We start from the raw sequence: 9,432 nt of genomic DNA on the forward strand, positions 1-9,432 counted from the left end.
CTCCAGGATGACGGGGCTGTCCAGGGTGTCGTCCTCGCTGCTCAGGGCTTCTGTCTTCTCCCTGCGGGTGGACCAGCTCTCAAGCCACTTCCCCCAGGCAAGGCTTTCCCTCCTGTATGCGCCCACCCCTCACCCAGGTCACAGGAAGCCTGCCACATGTCCCTGCACCTCTAGGGACCCCTCCCTCTAGGGGCCGCCCACTTAACGGGTGGTGGCAGGCACCAGTACGCAGGCCAGGGGGGTCTCCACCCAAAAGGGTGACTCCACAGAGCTGGAGAGGAGATGCAGGGCGCCCAGCCCCCAGGGTGCTCTCCATGGTCAGGATTCTGGTACCTGCTTCGGAGATGGTGAACTGAGAGCTCTGTCCTGGCCAATCCCACCTGCCGCGGGAACAGTCAGCCCATCCTTGATAACCGCCCCCCAACCCCCAACCCAGGCTTGGACACTCTGGGCCACTTCAGACATGAGAAAAGGAAGCAAGGTCAGCTGGCCCCTGCGGGAGACAGGATGCCCCACTCCTTCATAAGGTAGCCCCTTGTCTGGGGCGGTTTTCTGGGTACCCCTTCCAGCTCTGCCACTTCCTGGCTGTGAGACCTTTGGTGTATGTAGGTTTTCCCACCTGTGAAATGGGGACATGTCCCAGGAAGAAGAAGGGGTGTAGAAGTGATTGTGGAATGACAAAGACCCACGGCAGGGGAGGGGTGCTGGCTCTACCCGCCCCCCACGGCCATCCTCCCCAGCTCCTGCTCCAGCTGCAGAGCCCCAGCCATGAGATCCGAATTACCCCCGCTGCTCCCGCACTGCGGTTTTCTCCCTCTGGGCACTGCACTGTGGGGGGAATATCCATCTAGTGAACTCCCGCCCACTGCCCACGCGGGCCCACCCTGGGACCATGATCACCCACCTCCTTGGACGGGAAATCCCTGCGTCGCCAGGAAAACCACCACCGGCCTCCCTTCCGGGGCATCTTCTCCTTCTCCAGCTTGTCCACAGCGCTCTGCGGGCAGAGGAAGGCCACTGGCATTTTCTCCTGCCCCCACAAACCCACCTTACCTTGCCCGGGCGACCCCCATGACCCCAGAATCTGGGGCTGACCCTAGAGCAAGGTGCTATCTACATGTGGAGGCTAAAGAAGCCTACTCACCCCCGTCTTGGGCAATGACTCTAGGAGATAAGCGTGGGAGAACAAAGGCTCCTTCTGCCTGCCTCCACCCCACCCCAGCTAGAGCTGATCCCCCAGCTCTAGCCCAGCCTTGGCCTGGCCTCCAGATCTCATGAATCAAGATCTACTACCATCAGCCCTACTCTAGTGGCCAAAGGCAGTGCTTTGGGAGTTTCTCAAGATCTGGTTCTCCCTGCATGATGCCACCAAGTGGCGGCAGGGACAGTCTCTAGTCAATACCACCCTCAACCTCCAAGACCAACGTGGGCAATTCCTAAGGTTAGTGATCTATCCCCTGAGCAGCCTCCTTCTCTGTACACGTGACCCATCATTGTCTGGTGGGGAAAGCACGACCCTGTGAAAATATCTGATTCTGTTTGTGCTAGGTAATCCTAGGGATAGCTCAGCCCAGGCCCACCTAGGAGACTCATCAGCTTCCTGCAAATACAGAATGGAGAACCCAAGTCAGGAGGACAAGTGCCAGGGTGTCCACCTGGGCAGGGAAGAGGCTGGGGCTTCCCAGGTGCCGCTAGTGGTAAAGAACCAGCCTGCCAATACAGGAGACGTAAGAGCTGCGGGTTCGATCTCTCCCTGGGTCGGGGAGATCTCCTGGAGGAGGGCATGACAATCCACTCTAGTATTCTTGCCTGGAGAATCCCATGACAGAGGAGCCTGGCGGGTTATAGTCAATGGGGTTGCGCAGAGTTGGGCACGACTTAAGGGACTTAGTGCCCATCACTTGGGCTGGTGGAGCTTCTCCTAAGTTTGTCCTGAGTTTGTCTGGGTTAAGGTGAGGAGAGCCAAGCGGGGGGCGCCGGGGGAGACCCTCTCCCTTCCCACAGGCTCTGGGGTCCCAGCTTAGACCTACAGCCAACCAGAGGGCAGAGCTGAGGGGCACCAATGGGAGGCACCCGCTGTCAACATCAGGTCATTCGGGCAAGCCTAACCAAGCTAATAAGGATGGGCCAGACAGGGTGGGGCCCTGGATGGCTCCTGAGGGGTAGAAGGGCTGGGTGCAGGTTAGCCCTGTGAGGGGTGGAAATTCTGGGAGGGACTACAGAGACTGGATCTTCCACTTCTGAGCATCTGCACAGGCTGTTCCCCACCCTCGTTTACTCACCCTTCAGACGTCAGCAAAACCCCTGCTGGAGGCTCTCAAAGGACCCCAGACTGCTCCTTCCCACTTCTCACAGTTGAACTGTATACTCATTTGACTGAGTTTCTGGTTAAGTATCTCCCTATGAGGGCGTGACTCTCCCTGGTGCAGGCCCAGCACATAGTAGGTACTCAACAACTGTGTGCTGATAAAGCAAAACCCCAAGCCCAGCCTGGAGAGGGTCTCCGGGGAAGGTGAGGGGTGGGACCTCCACCTCCCAAGACTGTCTCTCAGATCCAAAAAGCTCCTGCTGAAGACACGTCCCTGTTGCTTCTGGTTTGCCCTGAATTCCTCTGAAGTCGAAATCCATTCCAAATGGACTTAGCCATGGCAGGAAGCCAGGGAAAGGGGGGTGCTTCGGCTACACCGCCTGGGGCAAGGCTTCAGGGAGCCTGAGTCTCTCCTCCCCGAGTGGGTCCTGCCGTCCATCAGCCCCAGGCCCATCTCTGCCCACCCTCCCCTTCCTTGCCAAGGGGCCCCTCCCCCAAGGCTATGGCCACTTCCCCCAGGAGATCTGGGGGGAGCTCCAACCATTACCTTGGGCAGGTTTTTCTGAAAGGCTTGCAGGGACAGGATCATGGGGGCAGCTACAGCCCAGTTATAATGCCTGCAGAGATAGATGGGGTGTCAGGGCTGTGGAGGAAGGGGCGACCCAGCGGCCCAGTCCCAGTACCCACTGCTTGTTGATCTTCACCACCAGGTTCGGGTCGTCTAGGAGGCCGGGGTTTTGGGCGAGGTCCTCGTAGGAGACCAGGTGCTGGCTGAACTTCTCTGGGCGCAGAGGCAGAAAGTGAGAGGTGAGGCTGATGTCCCGTCTGACCCACTGTCCCCGCCCCTCCCGGCTGCCCCATCTCTGCCCCTGGGGCCTCCTGCAGCTTGACCAGAGCAGGGCTCCTGGCTCCCCAGGGCTCTGGCATCTGCTGGTCCCACCCCAGGCCATCCTGGAGTCACAGCTTGGTGTCACTTAACATTGGCCCCATGGGGTCTTGGGGACGCCCAGCACTTGCTGGCCGAGGGTGGGCTCCATGAAGCCTCACGCACACCTCCGCTGCCCACCCTCGAGGGTCTGCCCTCCCTTCTCCTGCCCCCTGGGCTCAGTCTTCGGGAGGGCAGGGGCCACCGCCGAGCATACCCACGGAGACGTCCCTGCTGTCGGCCAGGCCCCCGCAGAGGGACAGCGCCACTGCGTCTGCTGTGTCCTCAATGGGCTCTGGCTCCTGCTCGGGGTTGCAGTCCCCCAGGGGCTTCAGGCTGTCCGGTGCACTCCACTTCCCGGCCCCCAGCCCACTGTTGCTGGGGACGAAAGGACCAACAGGGACATGAATAGGAGGCAGCAGCTGGGAGGAGGGCCTGGCCCCTGCTAGCCGACCCCTGTCCCCACGGGCCTCGATCCCAAGACACCCTGGAGTCCAGAACCCGGGCACCTCTGGGGGAAGTAAAGGGCTGCGTTCTCAGAGTCCAGGGAGGGCAGGTCATCCAGGTAGATGTCACTGGGGCCCAGGTGCTGGCTTCTTTTCAGGGAACCTGGCGGGAGAGGTGGGGGCATCTGTCGGCCTAACCCAGCGAGGTGGACTCTTGGGAGCACTCTGCGTCCCCTACCCCCGAGGACCACAAGGTGTCGCTGTCTGGCCCAGGGTTAACCCTCTGTAAGGCTGGAAAGGTCCCAGGCCTGCGCTGTGCACTACGGTAGCTCCTGACCGCACAACGTTGTGGGGTATACGTAAACATGGCCTGATGAAGAAATGGAATTTTAAGTCTTATTTAATTTTTTTTTTTTGGCCGCGCCACAGGGCGTGTGGGATCTTAGCTCCCCAAACAGGGACTGAGTCCTTGCCCCTGCAGTGGAAGTGGGGAGTCTGTACCACTGGATCACCAGGGAAGTCCTCCAAGTGTTACTTCATTTCAATTAATTTTAATTTGGGGATTCCCTGGTGGCTCAGACGGTAAAGAATCGGCCTGCAGTGCAGGAGACCACGGTTCAATCCCTGGGTCAGGAAGATCCCCTGGAGAAGGCAATGGGTTTCCCACTCCAGTATTCTTGCCTGGAGAACTCCATGGACAGAGGAGCCTGGCGGGGTACAGTCTACGGGGTTGCAAAGAGTCGGACACGACTGAGCGACTGACACTTTTACTTTCACTTTTAATTTAAATAGGCACTTGTAGCCAGTGACTACCCATGTGGACAGCTCAGGAGCCAATTTCCTCTCTTAACACTCTCCCTGGCCTCGCTTAAGAAACACCATCTGCCTCGGTTCCTAGACACGAAACCTCTCTCCCTCCTCATCGCCATGCTGTTGCCTCTGCCTAGAATTCTCTTCCCCTGGTCCTTACTTGGCTGGATCTTTATGGCCCATGTCTCAGCTCAGGCATCACCTGCTCAGACAGGCCTTCCCCAGTCCCATGATTTAAATAGCTCCCATCCCAACCAATGATTCTGTCTGGTATGTACCACGTTACACTCTCCCTGCTTTACGCCTGTGTCATCTGTCTGCGCCATGGGACTGTGAGTCCCACAGGAGGGCTGGGCCAGACACAGTGCACACAGTAGGTGCTTAGATGTGCCTGAAGTCCCGGAGTCCACTCAGGGGATGATAACCTGAGGCCAGGGAAGCAGTGGGAGGGGTCCGGCCATCACTCACCTTTCCTCTGGGAGACCCCCTCCAGCTTCCGGGTGTGAGCGGGGTCTTCCAAAGCAGCCCAGCTCCAGGATTTGGATGGAGGACGGGGCCCCGCATCCCCAGAACTCTGAGTTTTGGTTTCCTCCCTCTCAGGGCCAGAAAGAGGGGGACCCGCCAGAGCGGGCGCCTCCGTGTCAGGCTGAAGAAGGTCAGTGCCAGCCCCTCTCTGCAGGGTTGGGAGTCCCGGAGGGTCCACACCAATCACAGAGGTGGAGGGGGTGCTGGGCGCCCCCTGAGGCGGAGAGGCTGTCCTGGAGCTGGCATCAGCGACCACCGAGGACTCGGGCCACTCAGCTTTGCCCACCTTCAATCAAACAGACGGGGCACAATGGGGACGGGGAAGGGCCTGCTTCTCACACCCTGCAAGGCCTCAGGGAGGCAGGCCAAGTGTCAGTCACTCCAGTCCTGACCCGCAGGGGCCATGGAGCCTCTAAGAGGTAAGGCTGGGGGGCTGACACAGAGGGGACTCACCTTCGGCAGCCTCCCCCAGGCCCACTGCATGTGGGACTCCGCTCTCAGGGGACTGGGTTCGGGGGTCCGCAGTTCCAGCTCCGAGTCACTCTTGGGAGATGTTAGCTCACCTGGTGAGAGGCTGCAGGAAGCAAGAACTCAGGGGCCCCCAAGCCAGCCGGCCGCCCCCTGCCACCCTCTCCAGCCTGGGAATGTTTTTTTTTGTGTGTGTAACATGGATTTGTACCTGTGTTGGATCTAGAATATATAAAGAATATATAAATATATAAAGAACTCCTGTAAATCAACAATAAGAAGGCAATCCAGTTTAAAAAAAGAAAAAACAGCAATGGGCAAAGCTGTGATTTCTTTTTCTTGGGCCGTGTGCCATGTGAGATCTTACTTCCCCAAGCAGGGATTGAACCCACACTCCCTGCGTTGGATGTATAGAGTCTTAACCACTGGGGCACCAGGCAAGTCCCAGGTTGTGACTTCTTAATGGGTTTAGGGGTTCCGTTAAGGGTGTGAAAAGGCTTTAGAACTCGAGGTGGGTGATGGTTCTACAATACCGTGAGTATATTAAATGCCACTGAACTGTGTCCCTTAAAATGGCTGATGATGAGTTAGTTGCTCAGTCGTGTCCGACCCCATGTACTTTAGTCCGCCAGGCTCTTCTGTCCATGGGATTCTCCAGGCAAGAATACTAGAGTGGGTAGCCATTCCCTTCTCCAGGGGATCTTCCTGACCCAGGGATAGAATCCGGGTCTCCTGCATTGCAGGCAGATTCTTTACCGCTTGAGCCACCAGGGAATTATTTAAAATGGTTAAAATGATAAATTCTCTATGTTTTTTCTTTTCAACTTTTTGGCTGTACCATGCAGCATGTGGTATCCTAGTTCCCCAATCAGGGGTCAAACCCATGCCCCCAGCCTTGGAAGTGTGGAGTCTTAACTACTGCTGCTGCTGCTGCTAAGTCGCTTCAGTCATGTCTGACTCTGTGCGACCCCAGAGACGGCAGTCCACCAGGCTCCCCCGTCCCTGGGATTCTCCAGGCAAGAACACTGGAGTGGGTTGCCATTTCCTTCTCCAATGCATGAAAGTGAAAAGTGAAAGTGAAGCCGCTCAGTCATGTCCGACCCTCAGCGACCCCATGGACTGCAGCCTTCCAGGCTCCTCTGTCCATGGGAGTCTCCAGGCAAGAGTACTGCAGTGGGGTGCCATTGCCTTCTCCAGTTTAACTAGTAGTTAGTCTTAACTACTAGACCACCAGGGAAGTCCCATGTGTATTTTACTGCAATAAAAAAACAAATGGGCAAGACAGTTGAATATCAACACTTTACACAAAAGATATACAGGCTGGTAAATGCAATAAATATATTCTGTATCATTACTCATCAGCAAAATGTACACGGAGACCCCTCTCAGGGGCCTTGGCTTTGAGTCTCTGCCTGTAGCCCTCCTGGATGCTCACCTGGCCTGGGGGTGCCACTCGCCGTCAGAGTAGGGGTAGATGTCTTTGGGCTCCGGAGATGACTCCCCTTCTGGCTGGATGCTGCTGAGGGGGCCACAGGGAAATAAACGGTCACTGACAGGACAGGTACCCTGGGCAGGGCATGGAAGCCTGGACATCACCAAGTTAGTAAAGCAACGAAAGCCCAGAGAGGTCAAGGACTTGGCCCAGGGTCACACAGCATCGCCAGAGGAAACTGAGCTTGAAGCCCAGGTGGTGTGCCCACGCCCTCAGCCCCATACATACCCTGGGGGCTCCAGCCTTGGCTTTTCTAGCAGGGACGGCTCACTCTCAGCGCCCGCCTCCAGCTCCTCTGAACTAGAATCGGCTGCCACCGTGCCCTCCTTCCGCTTGGTTTTCCTCCTGCGCCGTTTCTTCTTCCGCCCACTGGAGGCCATGCCCGCGATGCTGGCGTCAGGCTCGCTGGTGGTGCCCAGCTGGGAGTCCGAAGGGAACCCCGCCAGGCCCCCCCAAGGGATGGGTGACGTGCATAGGCGGGGAGGCACGTCTTCCTGTGGAGCAAAGCAGGGGCAGGGCTAAGCGGGTGGGAAAACAGGCCTGGAGGCTGGACGGGGCGGCGGTCGCATGGCCCTGTGACTTGCTGGCTTCCGAGCTCCTCACGGAGGTAAGGCAGCCCCAAACCCCAGGCCCTGCCCAGAGGGTCACCAGTGAAGATGCGCTCACTTCATCGCTCTCCAGCTCCTGGACGAAGAAGGCCTCCCCGCTGTCCCCCAGCTTCATGTGCAGGTCCACTGGCTCCCCGTTGATCTCGATGTCCACCTGTAACGGGGCGTGGTGGAGCGGGGTCCCCGCTGTCGTCCTCCACTCCCACCTCTTGTCCACTGGCCTCCAGGCTGGTCCTGGGACACAGGCTGCCTGCTGTCCCAGCGCACTGCACTTTCTGGACCTCTCTCTTCCCTCCCCACCTTGGGGGGCCCCCAATCCCCACTCTGAGGGTGTCTGCTCACCATCTCAATATTCTTGTTCATGCCTTGGTTTTTGTGTTCCTGTCTCTCCCACAGCCCACCAGCACAAGAACATGATTTTTTTTTTTTTTAACTTTTTGGCCACCCCATGTGGCACGTGGGATCTTTGTTCCCTGACCAGGGATTAAACCCACATCCCTGCACTGGAAGGATGGAGTCTTAACCCCTGGACCACCAGGGAAGTCCCAGAACATGATCCATCTTGTCACTGGTGGGTCCCAACATCCAGGAGCACACCCGAACAGTTGTGCATGACATGAACAGTGTTAATAATGACCCTTTCCTGGGCACTCTCTAGAGTGTGTTATACAGACCATCTCATTTAACCTTCACAACCACCCCTGGCCATAGCTCCCATCATCATCCCCACTTTACAGATGAGGAAAATGAGGCTCAGAGGGGTTAAGTAATTTTCTGGGAAGTAGCCAAGTGAGGCTATGAACTCAGAAAGTCTGAGGCCACAACCCAAGCCCTTAACCAGTCAGCTATACCATCTCCCGAAAGGTTACACTCTCCTATTAGGATTTGGGAAAGTCACCCTATTGTGAAGGGGGTCTGGGCTCACCAGACCAGAACTCGGTGTTAATAAAAATCTGTCATGTTCGTCTGAGCCCCGCGAAGACGGAGCTGGTCTCCTAAGGGGAAGGAACTAACTTGTGAGTAACTCCGCCTACCTGTCCCCAGCGAGCTCTGAGTTCATCATCAGGGAGACGAGAATGTACCCACTCACACAGGTGCGGTGACTTACCAGGAGCACACAGGTAGGTCTTAGGAAGCTGAAGCCAGTCTAATGGCCCCACTACAGAAGCCTGCCCTGATATGCTGCTTGCAGGAGAAAGCAGGGACCCTCCAGGACCAGAAGCCCCAATCCAACCCCAAGAAAATACAAAAGAAGGGAAGCCTGCCCAGAGGATGTACTGCCACCCCAGGGAGGTCTGGGTCCTGTCCTGGCTCCCAGAGCCCAGCCCCCACCCCCGGGGGGGCCCCTCTCCTGGCCAGCACTCACCACCTTCTCCCGCGAGCGCAGGACGCCCAGCTTGCCAAAGCGCACGTGGAAAGGCGAGCATCGGAAGGAGCCGTCCACCTGCCTCACCACCAGCACGTCGATGCCCCCGCTCAGCGTGGCCGGGTTCAGGCCCCGGTATAGGCCCTTCACCGTACCGAACACGGTCTCCGCCAGCTGCCCCATGTAGTTCATGGCTGGGCCGGGGAAAAAGTGGAGGTGCTGGGCCCACCCCCCTTCTGGGGAAGGCCCCGCAGCCTGACCCCCCGGGACCTACCTCAGGCTTCCGGCCTTGGTCCTGGTGGTCCTCGGAGTGCCTCCGCAGACGCGCAGCCGTGATGGGCTGGGAGGCGCGCCTGTAGACGTGGGTTCTGATCCCAACCGGCCGTGGGGCTGCTTCCCTTCTCCAAGTGCAATGCTCACTTCTGTCAAATCGGGGCACCGGGTAAGGCCATTCAGGGCGCCGCGAGCCTCTAAATGCCATGAG

At 57.9% G+C, this 9,432-nt stretch overlaps 1 protein-coding gene across 5 annotated transcripts in view; it reads right to left on the reverse strand.

Moving 5' to 3' along the window:
• Nucleotides 1–9,432, reverse strand: part of LPIN3 (lipin 3) — a 27,448-nt gene that overhangs the window by 5,574 nt on the left and 12,442 nt on the right. For 3 of the 5 annotated variants that reach the window (XM_010829142.1, XM_010829141.1, XM_010829144.1), the window contains 14 exons: nt 9,223–9,370; nt 8,949–9,142; nt 7,641–7,736; nt 7,203–7,468; nt 6,918–7,001; nt 5,468–5,588; nt 4,958–5,300; nt 3,743–3,842; nt 3,451–3,611; nt 2,996–3,089; nt 2,856–2,925; nt 905–997; nt 785–828; nt 11–61 (listed from right to left, as the gene is read on the reverse strand). In XM_010829142.1, the coding sequence (XP_010827444.1) occupies nt 11–61; nt 785–828; nt 905–997; nt 2,856–2,925; nt 2,996–3,089; nt 3,451–3,611; nt 3,743–3,842; nt 4,958–5,300; nt 5,468–5,588; nt 6,918–7,001; nt 7,203–7,468; nt 7,641–7,736; nt 8,949–9,140 (1,715 nt within the window). In that variant the 5' untranslated portion in view covers nt 9,141–9,142; nt 9,223–9,370. The remainder of the gene's footprint in view (nt 1–10; nt 62–784; nt 829–904; nt 998–2,855; nt 2,926–2,995; nt 3,090–3,450; nt 3,612–3,742; nt 3,843–4,957; nt 5,301–5,467; nt 5,589–6,917; nt 7,002–7,202; nt 7,469–7,640; nt 7,737–8,948; nt 9,143–9,222; nt 9,371–9,432) is intronic. The other 2 variants (XM_010829145.1, XM_010829143.1) reach the window with 2 other exon arrangements.

The sequence above is a fragment of the Bison bison genome, unplaced genomic scaffold (assembly GCF_000754665.1).
Source record: "Bison bison bison isolate TAMUID 2011002044 unplaced genomic scaffold, Bison_UMD1.0 scf7180017864500, whole genome shotgun sequence".
Lineage (NCBI taxonomy): Eukaryota > Metazoa > Chordata > Mammalia > Artiodactyla > Bovidae > Bison > Bison bison.